The sequence below is a fragment of the Pseudophryne corroboree genome, chromosome 6 (genome assembly GCF_028390025.1).
Source record: "Pseudophryne corroboree isolate aPseCor3 chromosome 6, aPseCor3.hap2, whole genome shotgun sequence".
Lineage (NCBI taxonomy): Eukaryota > Metazoa > Chordata > Amphibia > Anura > Myobatrachidae > Pseudophryne > Pseudophryne corroboree.
In genome coordinates this window covers 442570117-442591289 of record NC_086449.1, presented here as the reverse complement: position 1 = coordinate 442591289, position 21173 = coordinate 442570117, and the positions used below count along the sequence as shown (strand labels likewise).

At 44.6% G+C, this 21173-nt stretch overlaps 1 protein-coding gene across 3 annotated transcripts in view; it reads right to left on the bottom strand.

Annotated features, from left to right (window-relative positions):
* Positions 1 to 21173, bottom strand: part of GRAMD4 (GRAM domain containing 4) — a 349985-nt gene that overhangs the window by 74264 nt on the left and 254548 nt on the right. For all 3 annotated transcript variants that reach the window (XM_063927113.1, XM_063927114.1, XM_063927115.1), the window contains exons 6-9: positions 18774 to 18909; positions 9859 to 9884; positions 9404 to 9495; positions 6894 to 6985 (exon numbers count right to left, since the gene is read on the bottom strand). In XM_063927113.1, coding sequence (XP_063783183.1) covers positions 6894 to 6985; positions 9404 to 9495; positions 9859 to 9884; positions 18774 to 18909 — 346 coding nt within the window. The remainder of the gene's footprint in view (positions 1 to 6893; positions 6986 to 9403; positions 9496 to 9858; positions 9885 to 18773; positions 18910 to 21173) is intronic.

Here is a 21173-nt window from a genome sequence, read left to right as displayed (position 1 = left end):
GGCATTATCTGTCCAGCTAGTGGAGCCCGATGCTGGTGTATAAAATACGGAGGACCCCTACTCTTTTTGTCCCCCGTATTTTTTGCACCAGCACCAGGCGCAGAGCCCGGTGCTGGTTTTAAAAATACGGGGGATCCCCTGTCAATTTTTCCCCCGCATTTTTAGAACCAGGACCAGCTCGAAGAGCCCGAGGCTGGTTATGCTTTGGAGGGGGGACCCCACGCCATTTTTTTTCTGAATTTTACCATTCCATCTACAAAAAAAAATAAAAAAATTATTATTTAAAAAAATATATAAATAATACTTGTGCCTCCAAAAAAGACAAACCAAGTACCTAATCCCTTCTAATATAAATAGATATGCTATTATCAATAAAAAAAAACACAAAAAAAAACATGTTTTAAATTTTTTTTATTAGTTTCACCCACCAAAGTGTGGCGGATTGAAAATGTCGAATTTACTGTCTAAAAGCACTGTTGTCGAATTTCCAAACTTCAATTGAATATACTTTGGTCGAATTGCAGCACTTGTATCATTGCAGAAAAGTCGAATTTGACAAAAGTCGAATTTGACAAAAGTCGAATTTGACAAAAGTCGAATTTGACAAAAGTCGAATTTGACAAAAGTCGAATTTGACAAAAGTCGAATTTTGAAAGTCCGTTTTTTTTGACGGAAAGTACTGAATTGCATTGATGATTTTATTTTTTTTGGCGAAAAAGTCCCGAAATTCGACAATTTCGGGAATTCGACCGCAATTGCATATACCCATTACTACCAAACACTGATTTCAGCAGTCAAAACATTCTTTTTACGCTGAAAAATCTTGAGGCTTTGTCTATTTTCTACACAGTTTCACATACTAAATAAAATACAAATCGCTAAGGCAATTACATAATGTTTTAGAGACACAAAAAATCAATGTTGTGAGTAGAGAGGATTTCTAGCAGACTGTAGGGAAGAAAAAAAAAAACCCTTTGGTGGGGCGGGATCAGAAGAAAATGAACTGTATGTATTGTGTGTAATCTGTGAAATTATTGAAAGATAAAATAAAAAAATAAAAGTATGCTTACATTAAAATAAAGGGGGAGAAAAGACTCCAGGTGTGAGTGAACTGAGACATTCCTCCACACACAAAACACATCACAATTTCACAATCTTCTCTTCTCCATGTTTCCCTATTAGGATACCATGTAAGGGGAATGCAGTCAGTTTACCGGCTGTCGGGATCCCGGTGTGCAGGAGACAGACGCCAGAATCCTGACACCCACCGATAAACCGATAGTCGGAAACCCAAACACTTGTTTTTTCCACTAGGTTGGTGGATCCACGCCACCAACAGAGTGGGAATAGTACCTGTGGTGAGCGCAGAGAGCCACCAGGCCTGATGCATGGTGAGTGCAGCTAGGATTCCGGCAGACAGGATGCTATGTTGGTATAGTGACAGCCGGTCTCCTGTCTCCCTGGATATCATATGTATCCCTAAGTAAATCCCATACAAAAATACATTCAGCTCATGTAGGTCTGGCTATTTACACCTACATCCGCATTTCCATATTATGTAGCAATTTCAGCTCAACATCCTTAATATTAATACACCAGAGGCTACACAAAATATGTATTGCTTTCTGCCTTTCTTATACTTTAAACCAGTAGTAGCGCATTAGTTTCACCTTGCTTTGTTTTCATAAAATAAAAGCTGTACAGCTTTCAATGAGTTTATTAATACATTTTAAAAAAAAGCTAAAGTTTATAATCATGGCTAACATACATGAGAAAAATGAGTAGGAAGCTTTCACAGATTATGGGAGGTATCCTATTAGATGCAGTGATTTACCACACAGTAATAACAGGATTTTTACCCCGATAATGCTATCCAATTACAGACCATTTTTACCATACAGTAAATTACCTACTATCGCCGATAACAAATTGGATCGCAGACCCATGCATTACCATCCGATAACGGGTCTCATGGGCCAGTTATTGGTGATTCTGCTCCGCGTGACACATAATCTCTGATAAGTGCCGGTTTATGGGACTAATTGGATATACCCGGGGGAAATACTTTAGATGTGGAAACTCACCGCAGCTAATAGGATACCACCCTGTGTGTGTCCCCAGAGTACCTAACCAACTGCAAAAATCCACTTTTCTATAGTCTGCAGCATGATCAAATACATTGTAAATTATCAGGAATATAAACACACAGCCTTTCATCTTATTAGGGCACACACTCCTACAATACGCTCTATCATAAATTCAAACAAAAAAATAGAAAGAAAACTATTAGGTGTGGCCTAAAATATGGAAGGCATTGCATGCAAAATGCATGCACAGGTGCAAACACATATACGCCTTTAGGGATACATGGAGTCTGACGTCTCTCCCATAGTTCCGAGAAGCGGACGGCCAGACGGAGGGTAGCGGTCCGGAAGCAGGAGCGGGGCTGGTGAGTATATTGTGTGTGTGTGTGTGTGTGTATGTGTATGTGTATGTGTGTATGTATGTGTGTATGTATGTATGTATGTGTGTGTGTGTGTGTGTGTATGTGTAAGCGGCTTCTACAGGGAGTATTACCAGAACGGGCAATAACTACGGGGACTATAACTACAGGAGGCATAACTATGGAGGCATTACTACTGGGGGTATAACTACAGGGGGCTTAACTACAGGCGGCACTACTACAGGGGCATTACTAATGGGAGCAATACTAAACAGAGGCATTACCACTAAGGCTATTACTACTGGAGGGACTACTAATGAGGGCATTGTATAGAGGACAGTTCATAAGGGGCATAACTCCTGGGGACATAAAGGGCACTACTACTGGGGGCACTGCATAAGGGGCACCACTACTATGGGCTCTACATAAGGGGCACTACCACTACAGTGGACATTGCATAAGTGGCACTACTACAGTGGACACTGTGTGTATTAGGGGTGATACTACTGTGGGCATTATGTGTATTAAGGGTGCTACTACTGTGGGCTTTGTGTATGTCATAACATGAATAAGGGATACTACTATGTGGTGTAATATGAATAAGATTGTGCTACTGTGCGCATACTTTTAATTGGGGATATTATTGTGTGACCAAGCCCCTTTTGAGACTTCACTCCTTTTTGGGGAGCACGCCTGCGGTGAGCACAATGCCTTTATTACATGGGCGCCGGGGATGGTGAGGGGACACAGGAGCTGGTACACTACTTATCTAGAATTACATGTAAAAGTAATTAGATACACCTGTACTACATGTCAGTGGCAACACATTTCAGCATCCTTTGTCGGGACGCACCATGTACATAAATAAAACTCTTACATGTAATTCTCTATATACGTAGTGTACCAGCTCCTGTGCCCTGTGGGCTGTCATACGTTGGGAAGATGGAGAGGATGTTTAAGGCGCATATGGCAGCCCACAGGTCACCTATTAAAGTAGCAATTACTAAGGTAACCAGTAATCTGCCTACGGCTAGGCACTTTTGCCAGGCACAGCACGGCACCCATTGGTATCCCTGCGGTATCGCATGATAGACCAAGTCCCCGCTTCACGTCGAGGGGTGAACCGTGGGTTAAAGCTCATGCAACTGGAAACACGGTGGACACATCAGTTAGGAACTCTACAGCTGAGGGGTCTTAATGAACAGTTAGGCCTCAATAGTTTCATTCAATTAGTAATTTACCTTTATGGCTATTATGTAACATTAATGGGTATATATGTTTGCCAGGCATGGTTCACTGGATACTTGCCCCTGATATGGGTAGTTAACCATGTAGACACCGGTACCGGTCTACGAGCCTTTAGCTGTATGATACACATACATATATATATATATATATATATATATATAATTTTTTTTATTTCTATTATGCACAAGAACATATTCTGCTGGAGAAATGTTATTTAGGTTTTTCGTAAGCGGTTCAAGAGTAGGGGGGCTTTTAATGTTTACAGTACCTACTGCACGCTAGAAGGTTGATGCAATTTGGCCTGGGGTGTAGTATGTTATGACAGCAGTCGGGATCCTGGTGCCCAGCTTACCAGCGCCGGGATCTGGAACGCCGGCATCTGGGCGAGCGCACATGAGCCCCTTGCGGGCACAGTGGTGTGCCACACTATCTATTCTCCCTCCAGGGGTATCGTGGAGGGAGAATAGGTGTCGGTAAGCCGGGTGTCGGGATTCCGGCGCTGGTATACTGAGCACTGGGATCCCAACAGCCGGCATACTGAATACTACCCTTTGTCCTGGCATGCTTTATACAGATTGGGAGTCCAGTTTTACATTTTTACTTCCAACCCACTAGAAAGCCATGGAATACAATAGCCGTTGCTTCATGAATATGGCCGCTGGTCTCAAAAAGTTCTTAACATACTTTCCTCAGCTTAGGTACCTTTAATAGGGACTTGATGATTTAATTGAATTTGAACAGGTTATACAATAAGAAATTATCCTCAATTTGACTGTTGTACCATAAACAAGGTCAAAAAGTTGTTTTTTGCACATTTAAAATAATTTTTCATAAACACTTACATACAGAGAGAGAAAGAAAAGGGAAGGTGTAACTGTAATCATTGGTACTTGTTTCTGTAAGATATTATACCAGCTTTTAACCACCTCTGAAAATCAGTGTTTGGTAAATTAAAGGTGTACCCAGCTAGACTAGGCTGCCAGATAAAGAAATGAGCAGTACTCAAAAGCAAAAGCCTACTTATAGGCAGAGAGAGTAATGGGCCCCATACACTGCGCGATAGTAATGAAAGATATGAACGATCTTGTTCATTAATGAATGAGATACCGTTCATATCTTTCAGTGTGGAAGCACCAGCGATGAACGATGCGCGGCCCCGCGCTCGTTCATCGCTGGTGCCCCGTCGCTTGTACATGCAGGCCAATATGGACAATCTCGTCCATATTAGCGTGCACTGCTATGGAGCCGGGTGACGAGGGGAGCTCGGCGGCGGATCGCGCTGTGTGTAGGGCCCATTAATTTGGGTGGGGTGTGTTCAAACTGAAATCTAAATTGCAGTATAAAAATAAGCAGCTAGTATTTACCCTGCACAGAAACAAAACCCACCCAAATCTAACTGTCTCTGCAAATGTTATATCTGTCACACTTGCAGTGCACATGGTTTTGCCCAACTGCTAACAAAATTCCTGCTGCGATCAACTCAGAATTACCCCCCATGTGCATTCTCTTCCTATGACCATCTGACAACCAGACAGATGCACTCTCCAGGTTGCCATTGCCATTTGTTTATAGCATATTGTCGATTTTAGTTAGTAGAATGGACTTGAGAATGCCAGGTGCTCACTCTTCTATATTTTTTCTACAAAATAATTAAATGTTATTACGTAAAGCTTGCTAATTAAAATTTCTACGATGAACACAAGTGTTTCTGAATTAATTATGGATATAGGACCGCTATAATGAGATTCCTCCATAGGCTTTGGAGGAGTCTGCAGTGAACCGGGTTGAGCTCTGGATTTACAGACTGATATTCTTTGGACCAAATTTACCTCCCATCCAAGACCAATTCACAGCAGACTTTACCCAACAAGAAGATTCCATTAGCTTCAGATAGTGCAAGTACATCTCGGCCAATAGACTACATCTTACCTCATTTGATATAGTACATCATTTTCTGCTGATTACTTGAACACATCTGGATGGAAAACTATTTACACAACAGTTTTATTTTATATCACTTTCCATGATATGCAACACTAGAGACACTCTAATCTATCTGCACCTGGACAACTGGAGTCTCACCAATATCTACTACTCGATAATTAGACCAGATATCCAATATCAGTCCAATTGTCTTTTAAACAATTGTTCATATGGATTTTAGTATTATTCTATGCACTTTAATTAAGCCAGACGTTTTTTATATCTTTTTAGTATATATAAAATTTCTTCATTTTACTTTCAAGCCATATGTAGAATATTTAAATGAATTTCTGATTACTGTAGCAATGTTTCTCCTTCCTCTTCGAAAGTTATGTCACACAGCAAAGTGTGGCAATGATTTGCACTTTGCTTACTATGCATGCTTTCTCCTTAAGGGGTATATTCAATTGAAGTCGAAAGCTGCCGTATGTCGAAAATACGTCAGTTTTCAACTTTTTTAGGTCGGAAGGGGTTCCGACCTATTCAATATAACCCCAAATTATTAGATAAGTCCAGGAATTCGACTTGTCGAAAAGCACGTGGATCGGCGGAATAGCTGCCGATCCACGTGCTTCTGTCGAAAACAGGGCCAAAACCAACAGGTTTTGGCCCCCTTTTCGACCATCTCAATCAGACTTTAAAAACAGTCGGATTGAGATGAGGGAGCAGAGAGGAGGAGAGCGGGGAGAGCCGCGGGGAGAGCCGCGCTACAGCAGCGTAGCCGGAGGATGTGTAACAGCCACCGCTCACAGCAGCGTCCACCCGGCTCCAGCAAGCGAGACCTGCTGGAGCCGGGTGGACGCTGCCGTGAGCGGTGGCTGTGACATATCCTCTGGCTACGCTGCTATAGCCACTGCTGTAGCGCTGCTTTCCCCCGTCTGCCCGTAGCTCTCCTCCATCTCAGCTCGCGCATCTCAATTCGACTTTTTTTTTTATAGTCGAATTAAAGTGGCACTGAATAGCCCTTGTCGGATCCATTCCGACAAATGAATGTCGGAATGGATCAGACTTCAATTGAATATACCCCTAAGAATCTGAAGAGAGGAAGGCAGACATTTTATTTCCTTTAAAAGCAATCTGTTGTCACCTAGTATGTTTTATTTCATAAACACCACTGTCACTTGTGACAGGTCCTCCTCTAACATCACATGCGTTCCAATTTAATATAAAGTGAAGCAGTAGTATTGAAATAGTGAACAGACAGAAAAATCATAGTTACCTGGCAATGAGGTAATTTAGAGACAACCTCAAAATAGCTAAAAATAAAAACATGGGAATGGCCCAGCCATGCCACACAGCATTCATGTAAATCTAAAAATAAAGGAAAAGTATTACACAAAAGTACTCGAGAATAATAAAAAATAAAAACAAAAACATTCAACAATTAAAACATACTTACAGAATTGTTGTACATATTGGCGGCACTTATTTGTGGGCAGTTTAAAAGTACATGAAAATTGCAAGAAAAGATGAAAGTGTAACATATGCCTACTGTATGCCGTAAAGACATTCTCCAAGAGGCAAGCCATCATAGTTGTTTAAGTGACACATACAATCCCACCAGGATTGTTATCACTTGCTATCTTCACATGGCGGGCTGATAAAGCCCGTTTCTGCATCAGGCACTGTCACTTCATGACATTGCATCACTCACTTAAGGTGGGTATACACTGGAAGATATATCTGCCGATCAATTGATCGGCAGATAGATCTATGGACGTATCGGGCAGTGTGTGAGCATAGACACTGGCCGATCTGTCAGGGACTGACGTCACGAACTGGGCGGGCGTGTACACACGCCCGTCCAGTTCAGCTGTCAATCACCGCCGGCCGCCGCAGCATGTGTACGGGCGGTCGGCCGGCCGACCGCCCGTACACACACAGCGACGCGCCAATATATCGGTAGATATATTTGGCCGTCGGCTGTGCTGCGGGGCCGACCCGATACGTCTGTGAACGACGGAGTTCACAGACGTATGGGCCGTACACACTGGCCAACGGACCCGCGATATATTGGCCGTCCAAGAGAACGGACGATATATCGGCCAATGTGTACGGGCCTTTACACTGTCAGGACATGTTCCAAATAATAAATATTATTATTATTTTTATTTTTTATTTTTTTAACAACAACTTTGGGGCATATGTAAAAGGGTCCAAGTTTGCCAAATGTGTGTGATGTTGGTCTAGAATAGCCATATTTGTATACCAACAATCATTTACAAGGCAAAACTAGCATGGTTTTGCCCGTCAAATGATTGCAGATTTAAAAATACTGCTATACTCTGCCACATCCTGCACCTCCGGCACACTCACACCCTATTAAATATAAATTTACACCTTTGTGTTAATCATCTGGAGTCATTGCATGGGTGCAGCCAACTGACTGCTGCTCAACCAATTCCAGTCCAGATCTTCTGCACATGACTAGAGACCTATGAGCAGCCAGAGCTCCCTATCTAATTTCCTACCTGGCTACTACACATGACCAGAACTACTTCTGCTGTTTTCTGCCTGCTATCTTAGTTTGCACTTCCAGAGTTTGGCTCCACAGTCTAGTGTATTCCATGTGTTATTGTGTATTCTCCAGTGCTAGCTTGTGTAGCTGAGCACTATCCAATTGTTCCAGTGCATTACAGAATACTTCAAGTCTAGCCAGTCATACTACATTTCATTCAGGACTTCCATGAGAGTGGATTAACTCCTATAGCACTAGTCTGCAATAAAAAGAACACTATTGTTATATCCTGTGTATTATAAATTAGTTCCCGCAGTCCATGTGAACACCATTCAGGACTTCCATTATAAAGGTGTTCTTCAGAGCTCTCCTGTGTGCTAATTCAGAGATTCCAAGTATTGCTGCATGTCCTTGCTGATATCCTTCAGTCTCCTGAATATACATGTTAATCACCAACCAGACCAGCTAGTTTTTTTTTAGAGAATCAACTGCAATCAGAGTTTCATCTGCCAGTCTGTTCTGCCGGGCATCACTAACCTTAGTGCTTCAGAGACATACAATGTTCGCAACACTTCGTTATTTAGTGTATCCTGTGTACCACTACATCTCTTTTTGCAGCTTGGTCATCAACTATCAAGAGCTCCAGCATGCCATCTTCTGGTAAAGCCGATTAGAGACGTATTATTATATGCTATGCCCTGCTCCATACTGCCCTTTGTTCTCCTGCTGCTAAAAAGCATTGTTATTTCCAGTTACTACAGAGACTCTTTTATAGAGTACTGGACACCCCCTGCAGTCACCTGTACATCAATTATATCCACCAGCACAGTTGGTAATCAGACTGTACCTAGTGTCTATGTTTACTATCTACATGATCAATAAATCATATTCTTATTATAATTATGTGGAGAGATCCAATTAAACCTCAAAATTTCTATTATACAGCCTCCAACCTTACAACATCCTTGGCTACTGCCTCGTAGCAAGACATATCACAGATCCTGACAAATCATGTTTGATCAGCAGTGGTGACTGATCATATCCCAGATGTGTATGTATCAGCAACATTTTCTCCTCATGAATGACTAGGACAACACAGAAAATGCAACTCTAGATTTGATTTCAGATTCATACAAAAAGGTAAACATACCACTGGATATGGATATATACCAATGTGTTGAATTACCATTACATAGGTCTGAAAACAAAAATATTGTGCAACAACCATGTAAAATGAAAAAAAAGGATTTGAACAAAATGTTTATACTTACAATAAAGGCAATAGCAGATGTGTAGATGGAATGCCAGTCTGATAAGGCAGAAAGGTTCTTCACAAAATTTGTGACAGGTTTGGCACCTCTCTCTAGTAAGAAAAACAAAACTGATCTAAAACAAAGTCTAAACACTGAACAACAAAGCATCAAGCATCCTGCAATTACTGTGGTATATACTGTACTGCTTTATTACAATGTAATTCTTCTTTTTAAATGGAACAGTGTAAGATCAATCAAATATGGACACACAATTCAATTCACTGCTACCAGACTAGGATAGACCTACAGAACGGATGTATAACCCCACTATTTCATATATAACATTACAGATATTTAAAATAACTGTATATAACATTGGTTAAACAAGTAACACTCAACTTACTAAAAGTAAAATGTCAGAAGTATGCCAATAAGAAGCAACAAAAGTCAACGCTGACTCAATCAATACTTACTCAATCGTCTCATATTTTCCGTCAGCCTGCATGGAAATAAAAGCATGCAGTAAGTTACATTATACTTATTAACATGAAAATAGTGTATGTAACACATTGTAAACTTAATAGTTTGAGCTTAGACCATTTGTACGATTCACTCCTAAATAAACTCATTCTTTCTCCCCTTGCGTGATTCCATTTATATTTTTATATGCTCTTGTATGTGTTTGTGAAAGTTAGCGCAGTTCAAAAAAAATCACTAAGAAAATATAAGGGGCCTCAAAGAAGTGGATCCAGCTGTTAAAATGTGTGATGCATTAGTAACAAAACAGTTGGTACGCTTGGAAGGTAGTAAAAAGTTTTACACACTAACTTTAAATGAAGAACTAATGCAAAGTGCTTGAAATATACAGGATTTTATTTATAAACCGCATTTGCTTGCTGCTTCACGCGCGTGGATGTCTATTATTGCTCAGCGGAACTAAATTTTACAAAGACAGTAGTACCATCTAATATTGTCATGTATATTTTATATTGTACACAGTCATTTGGGACTTGAGGAGCCTGCACACGCCGAGTGTCAAGCCTCTGGTTTTTATTTATTTATTTTCTCCCTGATGTTACATTGAGATCACACATACCTCAGTTTCTTTCTAGGCCACTAAGCTATACAATAGTGAAAATGGCATCCAAATTCATCCAGTAGTTTTTGAGTGATAGACTGACAAAAATTCCGGGGGGGGGGGGGGGGGGGGGGGACAGTCTCCAAATGTCATAAACAGTCCCTAGAAGTATATTTCTTATATTCATAATGCTTGGGACCAGAAGTATTTTGGATATCGGATTTTTCCATATTTTGGAGTAATTGCATACCATAATGATATAATGGCGATGGGACCTAAGTCTAAGCACAGAATGCATTTATGTTTCATATACACCTTATACACACAGCCTGAAGGTCCTTTTAGCCAATATTTTTAATAACATTGTGCATTACACAAAGTGTGTGTACATTCACACATTTCTTTTATGTTTTATATACACTTAATACACACAGCCTGAAGGTCATTTAATACAATATTTTTAATAACTTTGTGAATTAATGTTTGTGTACATTGAGCCATCAGAAAACAAAGGTTTCACTATCTCTCTCACACTAAAAAAAAAAAAGTCTGTATTTTGGAATATTCCGTATTTCGGAATATTTGGATATGGGATACTCAAACTGTACTATGTTTTTGTATATTAGAATATGTATAAGAATAATAAAACAGAAAATGAGATTTATGGTAAGAACCTACCGTTGTTAAATCTCTTTCTGCGAGGAACACTGGGCTCCACAGGGAATGACATTGGGGTGTAGAGTAGGATCTTGATCCGAAGCACCAACAGGCTCAAAGCTTTGACTGTTCCCAGAATGCCTAGCACCTCCTCCCTATAACCCCCACCTCCGTGCAAAGGAGCTCAGTTTTTGTTAACCAGTCCAATGTAGTAGCAGGTAAAAGACGACAACTGTTAGTAGCCACAAACACCACACACTCACGACAGGAGAGGGTGTCAGCAGCAAATGCCATACCAACCCAAAGAAGCTAAGTGCGTCAGGGTGGGAGCCCTGTAGAGTCCAGTGTACCTCACAGAAAGATTTAACAACGGTAAGTTCTTACCATAAATCTCGTTTTCTGCTGCAGGGTACACTGGGCTCCACAGGGAATGACATTGGGGATGTCCTAAAGCAGTTCCTTATGGGAGGGGACACACTGTAGCGGGCACAAGAACCCGGCATCCAAAGGAAGCATCCTGGGAGGCTAAAGTATCAAAGGCATAGAACCTTATGAACGTGTTCACAGAGGACCACGTAGCCGCCTTGCACAACTGTTCAAGGGTCGCATCACGGTGGGCCGCCCAAGAAGGTCCAACCGACAGTAGAATGGGCCTTTATGGTAGCAGGAGCTGGAAGGCCAGCCTGTACATAAGCATGTGCAATCACCATTCTAATCCATCTGACCAGGGTCTGCTTGTGAGCAGGCCAGCCATGTTTGTAAAAACCAAACAGAACAAAAAGAGCATCCGACTTCCTGATGGAGGCAGTTCTCTTCATGTAGATACGGAGAGCCCGTACCACATCCTTTGGCAGACAAATCAGGAGAGGCAAAGGCCGGAACCACGATCTCCTGATTAAGGTGGAAAGAAGACACCACCTTTGGTAAATATCCAGGGCGTGTTTTAAGAACCGCCCAATCACGGTGAAAAATTAGATATGGTGACCTACAAGACAAGGCACCCAAATCCGACACCAGTCTAACAGAGGCAATAGCCAGCAGAAACAACACCTTAAGAGAAAGCCACTTAAGGTCTGCAGATTCAAGAGGCTCGAACGGAGACCCTTGCAACGCCTCCAAAACCACCGACAAGTCCCAAGGAGCCACCGGCGGGACATAAGGAGGTTGAATCTGCAACACACCCTGAATGAATGTATGCACACAAGGCAGAAATATGAACCTTGATGGAGGCCAGACGAAGGCCCAAATCCAGGCCTTATTGTAGAAAGGCCAGAAGTTTGGCCGTACTAAACTTGTAAACGTCATCATTGTTAGATGCGCACCAAGCACAGTAAGAATTCCTGACCCTATGGTAAATCCGATCAGAAGCCGGTTTCCGAGCCTTCAACATGGTTTGAATGACCTCCTCAGAAAATCCTTTGACCCTTAAGACGGAAGTTTCAAGAGCCACGCCATCAAAGCAAATCGGGCTAAATCCTGATATACACAGGGGCCCTGAACGAGGAGATCTGGGCGCTGCGGAAGTAGAAGGGGACGCTCTATCGAGAGACCCTGAAGGTCTGAGAACCAATGCCATCTGGACCACAGTGGAGCGATCAGAAGTAGGATTCCTCCTTCTTGCTTCAACTTCCTTATAACTCTGGGCAGGAGTGACACCGGAGGGAAAACGTGTGGCAGCCGAAAGTTCCATGGAATTGCCAGTGCATCCACAAACGCTGCTTGAGGATCCCTTGTCCTTGCTCCGAAGACTGGAACCTTGTGATTGTGTCGAGACGCCATCAGGTCGACATCTGGAAGAGGAGTTGAAACACTTCTGGATGGAGGCTCCACTCTTCGGCGTGTACGTCCTGACGACTGAGAAAGTCCGCTTCCCAGTTTAGGACCCCCGGAATGAACACTGCCGATATGGCTGGTAGATGGCGTTCTGGCCACTGAAGAATCCGTGATACTTCCCTCATTGCCATGAGGCTTCGAGTGCTGCCTTGATGATTTATGTACGCCACTGTGGTGGCGTTGTCCGACTGTACTTGAACAGGTCTGTTCTGTATCAAACACTGAGCCAAGTTCAATGAGTTGAACACTGCCCGCAATTCCAGAATGTTTATCGGGAGGAGAGACTCTTCCTTAGTCCACCGACCCTGAAGGGAGTGTTGCTCCAACACCGCGCCCCAACCCCTCAGACTGGCATCCGTCGTCAGAAGGACCCAGTTGGAGATCCAGAAGGGACTACCCCTGCTCAATCGTTGGTCCTGAAGCCACCAGCTTAGTGACAGATGGACCTCCGGAGATAATGAGATCATATGAGACCCGATCCGGTGAGGCAGGCCGTCCCACTTGGCAAGAATCAGCCTCTGGAGAGGGCGGGAATGGAATTGAGAGTACTCCACCATGTCAAAAGCCGACACCATGAGACCTAGCACTTGCATTGCCACTTGCGGACGAGATAGGAAGCATCGAATCCTGCCCTGAAGCTTCAAAACTTTCTCCTGAGACAACAACCACCGTTGGTTGCGAGTGTCCAACAACGCTGCCAAGTGCACCATGCTCTGAGCAGGGACCAGGGAGGATTTCTTCCCGTGGGCTTGCACGAACCGGATAGTCAAATCTAGATGACGTAGGAGAATCTCTGGGGAATTTGCCAGGATCAACAAGTCGTCCAAGTACGGTAGGATCCTGACCCCTTGACGGCGGAATACAGCCGTCATTACCGCCATAACCTTGGTGAAGGCTCATAGAGCCGTGGTCAAACCAAAAGGTAACGCCCGAAACTGGTAACGAAGGTTGCCGACCGCAACCTCAGGTACTGCTGATGCAACACTGCAATGGGAATACGCAGGTAAGCATCCTGTATGTCCAGTGAGACCATATAGTCCGCAGGCTCCAAGGCCAGAACAATAGAGCGAAGAGTTTCCATATGAAACTTGGAGACCTTCACAAACTTGTTCAAGAACTTGAGATTGAGAATGGGCCGGGAAGACCCATTTGGTTTTGGGACTAGGAACAGCGGTGAATAGAACCCCTTGCCTCTCTGAGACAGAGGCACCTGTTCTACCACTCCTGTGTCCAGGAGAGACTGTAGCACCGAATTAAAAGTCTTTGCCTTCACCTTATCCGAAAGCACGTCTGTCAGGCAAAATCGATGAGGGGGACAAAACTTGAAGGATACGGCGTAACCTCGAGTGACGACTTCCCGTACCCAGGCATCGGAAGTGGTCTTCAACCATTCCTGGGTAAACCCTAGAAGTTGGCCCCCAACCCTGTGACCCCTTTCCACCCCCCCAGTCAAGCGGCAGGCTTGTCAGTTTTGGAAGCAGGATGACGGGCAGCCCAGGCCCATTTGGATTTGGGCTTATTGGGTTCGGAAGTGCGAACCTGTTTTGGGTACGCCTGACCTTTTGCTTTCCCTGAAGGACGAAAGGAGCTAAAGGAAGTAGTCTTAGCCTTCGGCACCGAAGGAGCAGTACTAGGAATACATGCTGTTTTAGCAGACGCTAAGTCAGCCACTATCTTGTCAAGGTTTTCTCCGAAAAGAATGTTTCCTTTAAAGGGGAGTACCTCCAGGGTTTTCTTAGAGTCCATGTCCACAGACCAGGACCGTAACCAGAGAATTTGGCGAGGCAAAATGGACATAGTAGAAGCCTTGGCCGCCAGAATACCGGCATCAGAAGCTACCTCTTTAATGTAATGAGACACTGTAACAATATACGACAGGCATTGTCTAGCATGATCAGAAGCATTGGAAGGCAACTCCGCCTCCAGCTCCTGAGCCCACGCTTCCACAGCTTTTGCAGCCCATGTTGCTGCAATAGTGGGCCTATGCACCACACAGTTTAGGGTGTAGATTGCCTTCAAACAACCCTCCACACGCTTGTCCGTCGGCTCTCTCAAGGACGTGACAGTAGTTACAGGCAGAGCAGAGGATACTACCAGCCGCGCCACTTGCGAATCCACTGGCGGGGGTGTTTCCCAATTTTTACTAAGCTCCGCAGCGAGGGGGTAGCGAGCCAGCATCTTCTTGTGAGGCGTGAACTTCTTTCCTGGATTTTCCCAGGACTCCTGACGTATATGTCAACTAAATGGTCAGAGTGAGGTAAAACTTGTTTAACCACCTTCTGACGTTTAAACCTGTCCGGTTTCTTAGGGGCAGTGTCAGGCTCCTGTTCATCATCAACCTGAAGAATGAGCCTGATAGCCTCTAACAAGTCAGGAACATCCATCTGTCAAACAACTTCCCCATCAGAAGCATCAGGATCAGAATCTGTGGGGTCCTTATAAGCGCCATGCTCATCGACGAGGTGTCTGGGATGTGGGTGGATTGTGAGGAAGTAATTGCCCGCTTAGAGGACCCCTTGGTCTTAGGCGGGCAAGGGTTAGACTTTTGAGTAGTCAGTGACCGGTTCAATTGCTGTAACTGATTGGACAGTTGATCTGCCCACGGCAGATTAACCGAGGGGACCATAAGCGGTTGTACCGGCACAGGAGGTACCATAGGGGGCGTTAGTATAGTTACCAGCGTATTCAATAGCGTGGAGAAGGTAGCCCAAGGTGGGTAATTTTACACCTGTTGCTACAGTCCCATTGGGGGGCAAGGAACTCCCAGAACCTGAACCCTCAGCTGCTATGTTATCCTCAAAAATGTCGGCAGCGTCAACACCACACAGTGTGGGATCAGCCCCAGCTCTGTTGCCCTTTGTAGCTGACATAATCAAAAGCTCAATGCAAGGCAACACAGTACAATATCTGCAGCACAACACCTGACAAGAACCCCCTGTGCAGTGTATCAGCAAAAACAGGGAATTCAAGAGGTATATGGTGACTAAAAATCACAGAGAAAAATACACACAGAGTATATCCTTTCAACTGCCTATATTATGATAAACCTGACACACTTAGCCCCCTCAGGTTATAGAATATAGGGATAGCAATCTGAGTGAGACACACGAAATGGAGTTCACACAAGCTATATGCACACACACAGAGTCACAGTTTGTACAATGCAGAAATGATGACATGCAATAAAACTGCACTGGACTAGCAATACAGAGTAGTACTATGTATAGCTATACACTGAATAGATATAACAATGCACAGTAAAGACTATATGTATATCACAGGGTACTTGTACTAAATAACCCTGACTAAATGCACTTTCTTAACTAACACTGTCAGCAGACATGTCGAATACTTAAGTGTCCTGTAAAATGCACAGCGCTGACAGGCAGACGGCTTTACAGAGGAGATTTTGCCCAAACAGTCCCAGGATCAGCTCTGCTTGCAATAATGGCGCCCAAACGCTGACTGGGAGTGAGGGAGAGAGAGATATGCAGCTCCAGGGCGGGAACATTTACTCTAAATGGCGCGCTGGGGCTGGGTGAGGGGCTACAGGTCAAAGCCTTATCCCCCTGCTGGACTTTACCACCGGGTACTGGGGGCTTAGTAAAACGGTTTTATAAGAGAAAACCGACCTGTGCCCATGCTCTGGTGGTCTAGAGGGGTCCCTGTACTACCACAGTGTGCACGCCAGCACGCACGGGATCACGATTAACAGTGGGTCCCGTTGAGGGGACCCCTTACCTCCTCCCTGTAGTGCAGCCACGCGATCCGGGAGAGCAGCAATCGTGTGTGTGACTAACAAGTAAGAAAACCGGAGCCTCCGCTGTAGGTATCCGGCAACCAGAGCACGGGAGTGTACAGCGCCGCTGGGGGAGGTGATGGAGCTGCAGCAGGAGATGTCTGACTGACATCTAACACAGTCAGTGTCTCTGCTGCAGCCCTTGAAGTCTTCAAAATACTTTAAAAGCTTCTTTCAGGGCTGCTGGAGCAGCCCCCCTCTTAAGTGAATGCTTACTGCACGGCACCAACTACAAAACTGAGCTCCTGTGCAAGGAGGCGGGGTTATAGAGGAGGCGGCGCTAGGCATTCTGGGAACAGTCAAAGCTTTGAGCCTGTTGGTGCCTCGGATCAAGATCCTACTCTACACCCCAATGTAATTCCCTGTGGTGCCCAGTGTACCACGCAGCAGAAAGTTCAATATTTTAACAGTATGTCCTTTAACTGTTTTAGTTAACAGCCTAAATACATACACAACAGAAAAAGTGTTAAAATGTTCAGATTGGATGGGGGTGGGGGGGTGGGGGGGGGTCAAATATTCAAATAGCCCACATCCTGGATTCAATAAGGCGGTATTACGTTTTTCAAAATGGTATGGTGTTGCTGGGCTACTATATTATTCCGACAGATTTCATCCATTTGTCTAAAACTAGCATCATTTTACTAGAAAAGCTATGTGCGAATCCTATTTACAGTAAGAACCACAAAAGTACAGTATTTCTGGGTGGTTTTAGAAGTAAAAAAAATGCAAGTTAATAAATAAAATGATGTTTCTTACTGCAGTAACAATAACCGTAACACCCAATCATCTGCTGAGTTCAGTGAAAGATGCGTTACCCCTCCATATCTTGTAATTTTCATTAATAAATTAGCAGTCTTTACATAATCTGATGTGTAGATTGAAATTCTTGTTATACCAAACCCCAAATATTGTACTTCACTTAATAAATATGCTGGCAAACTCTGTTATGTGCTTCTCATGCACATTTGCAGACTGCCAAGTAATTCCCACCAATGTTTCACCAAATTTACAAAGATACTGGGCGTGATATGTGCACAGTAGCGGCTCTTGCCACGGGCAAGCAGGCTTTTTGCCCAGGGCACCGCTACCCTGAGGGTGCCGCCGTGGCAAGAGCCGCTACTGCTCCTCCTTCCCTCCCCGCTCCCCAGCTGCAGCGAGCGCTGTGTGCGCCCGCTGCAGCCGGCGTCGCTGACTCTGGCTAGATGTCAATATTGACCTCCAGTGTCTGTGAGGCGCTGCTATGGGAGAGACGTCATGACGTCTCTCCCATAGAGAGGAGCCGGCGCTCGGAGAAAGCAGCAGCGGCAACAGTGGTCCGGAAACAGAAGCGAGGCTGGCAAGTATTTTCTTTTTTCTTTTAGACTTTGAAAGCGTCGCTACTACTGGGGGCACATACAGGGGGCACAGCTACAAGGGGCCCTATCACTGGGGGCACAGCTACAAGGGGCACAACTACAGGGGGAACAGCTACTGGGGGCACTACTACAGGGGGCACATACTGGGGGCACTACTACAGAGCACATACTGGGGGCAAATCTACAAGGGGACCATACTGGAGGCACTGCTACAGGTGGAACTGCTACAGGGGGGCACAGCTACCGGGGGCACATGCTGGGGCACAACTACTGGGGGCACATGCTGGGGCACAACTACTGGGGGACCAGCTACTGGGGGGCAAATTAACTGGGGGCACAGCTACTGGGTGCAAATCTACAGGGGGGCACATCTACAGGGGGAAAATCAACTGGGGGGCACAACTACTTGGGGCAAATCTGGGGGCACAGCTACTGGGGACATAATTGTGGCCACGGCCCTCCCCTAGGAAGCCACGCACCTATTTTTTGCAAATTAACTTTTGCCGGGGGGGGGGGGGATTAACATTTATAGACCATGCATGTGTATTACGATCCTTTTAAAAATAACTTTGTAACCATAATAAGGAAAAGATTAGCAGTACACACCTGATCTACATCATACAGACACACTTCCCAATAAATCATAGATGTAGGATATGGAATTACCGTCTAGCACTCAGTGGCTCTTCTGTTTCCACAGTGTTCTCTTCCGGCTGAAATCGGAAATCCTCAATATACTCCCCAAACCGGTCATAAAACCATTTTTGAACTCTGGAGCACATACTTTTCTTTACGTGTTTATCTGAGGGGGAAAGGAGTCAGATGCAAGTCTGATTAGTCACCACACAGACATGATACAAGCAGCTTTCATGTCATAACTCAGAACAGCTTGGATAAACTGTTTAGAAAAGGAGCATCTGGTAACAAATAATTTACGATAGTTCACATTTTAATAAAAGTACATTTAGACTGAAAGTAGCTCAAAACTAGTTTGCCTCAAGAGAAAAGAAAGGATTATAAAATACAACTGTTTGTGTTTGCAACGAGATATCCGTAAGTGGGCCGGTCCGACCATTAGGCGTAGAGTGCCCCACTGTGAAGGGCGCCGCCACTTCCTTCTCCATTTGCTGGAAACACGCAGCAATCACATGAGCTAGGACTTCAGAGTAAGAGCAGAAGGAGATCTGTATGTGTGCAGTATTAGTCGGTCAGTAGTGTATTGAGACAGAGTGATACAGGAAGGAAGTGACAGTGTGTGTGGTGAGCTGGAGGACCCTGCAGCATGACTCCAGAGCAGTCCACATGCTGCTGCCGATGCATATTGCACGGATGAGGGCTGCTGCTCCCTCTGAATCTATACTGGTTATACAGCGGTCCTCACAAACTCTCTCCCCATCCTGTATTATCCATGAGCAGTCACTATAGCTACAGCTACATTGTGCAAGGAGCAGTACTACCATGGGCATGATATGTATAAGAGGCACTACTGTGGGTACTGAGAAAAGTGACACTACTACTGTGGGCATTGTGTATAAGGAGCACTTCTGTGTCATAGCGTGAATAAGGGACACTACTGAGTGGTGTAATGTTAATAAGATTGTGCTACATGAAATTAATGTAATTTGAATTGAAGGTGCTATTGTGTGGCCATGCTGCTTCCTTGTGAGACCACACCCCTTTTTGTGTGCACTGTCCCTTTATAAATTATGAGAGGGATAAATACTTAGGGTTTATCCCATCAAGGGGCGCCAAAACTTATATTTGCTTACCAAAAAATTAAGCTCGGGCTGGCCCTGTCTGCAGGCTTATTCTTTAGAGAGCTCAAAATACTTAGAATGGGATATTCTTAACAAACATACTAGTAAAACAGGGTATTAAGTGGCATAGGGCCTAATTCAGACTGAAACACTGCTACGGCAGCTTTTGCAGTCTGATGCCCAGTGAAGTGTGCGCACAGGCAGGAGCACACTACGACAGAATCTCACTTGTGCGATCACCTCTGCCTGAATGACAAACAGAGAAGGCCAGGGGGCGGGAGGGGGCGTATCGGCATCATCAGAGGGATGCGGTCCAGACACGCCTGTGTTGCGTTGCTGGGGCAGCTTGCGGCGGCTGCATGACGTCACACGCAGCCGCTGGAATCCAAAACATGGCAGGTAGCAGTCTGCATGTCTGCAGGAAGGGGGGATCCAGCATGCGGGGCGGACTTGCCCTGTGCTGGACGTCACCCCGTATGTCAGAGAACATTTTTTTCGCCCATCTACGATCAGGTCTGAATCACCCCCATAGACCAATAAACCATTTGTACACACACATCATCCAAAACAGACCACAAACCCAGTAATAACCATGCACAGCAGCGATCAGGCCTGAACTGTGCATGCGCCGACGGCTGTCTTAGCCCTGTGGTCGCCTCTGCCTGAGGACCGTTGGGGGGGGGGGGGGGGGGGGGGAGGCCGCGGCGGCTGCGTGACGTCACACGGAGCCACTGCGACTCAGGCTGCTAAGTAGGGACTAGAGCAGAGGTTCTCAAATGCAGTCCTCGAGGATCCCCAACTGTGCAGGTTTCAAGTTTATCCATACTTGCCAACAGGTGACTTAATTAGCATCTCAGTCCATTTGATTTAACCATCTGTGCTGAGCCATGGATATACATAAAACCTGGACTGTTGGGGTGGCTTGTGGACAGAGTTTGAGAACCTCTGGCCTAGAGATCGTCATGTTCATTAATAACCAGATCAGCTAACTCACAGCAAGCATCCCCTTTAAGAACCCATGGCGGAGGTGCAGATTTCTGTTAAATGGTACCGTATTTATGTAAAAGAGCATAAAGTTCTACAGCTTGTTCCTATTCTGTGTGGGTTACAGAAAATACATGGAGGCGTCTATTCAAAAGAAAACTAAATTGGATTAAAGGTATACAGACCAAAACTCCCAATACCAGTCTTGAGCCTAATGCAAAATGTGTTGCATTAGGCAGGGTGAAGGGCAAAGTTGTCAGTGTGAGCCACCATGCGTTGGAAAACATTACATATAGGGTGGCAAAGACTCGCCTAATAAAGAACA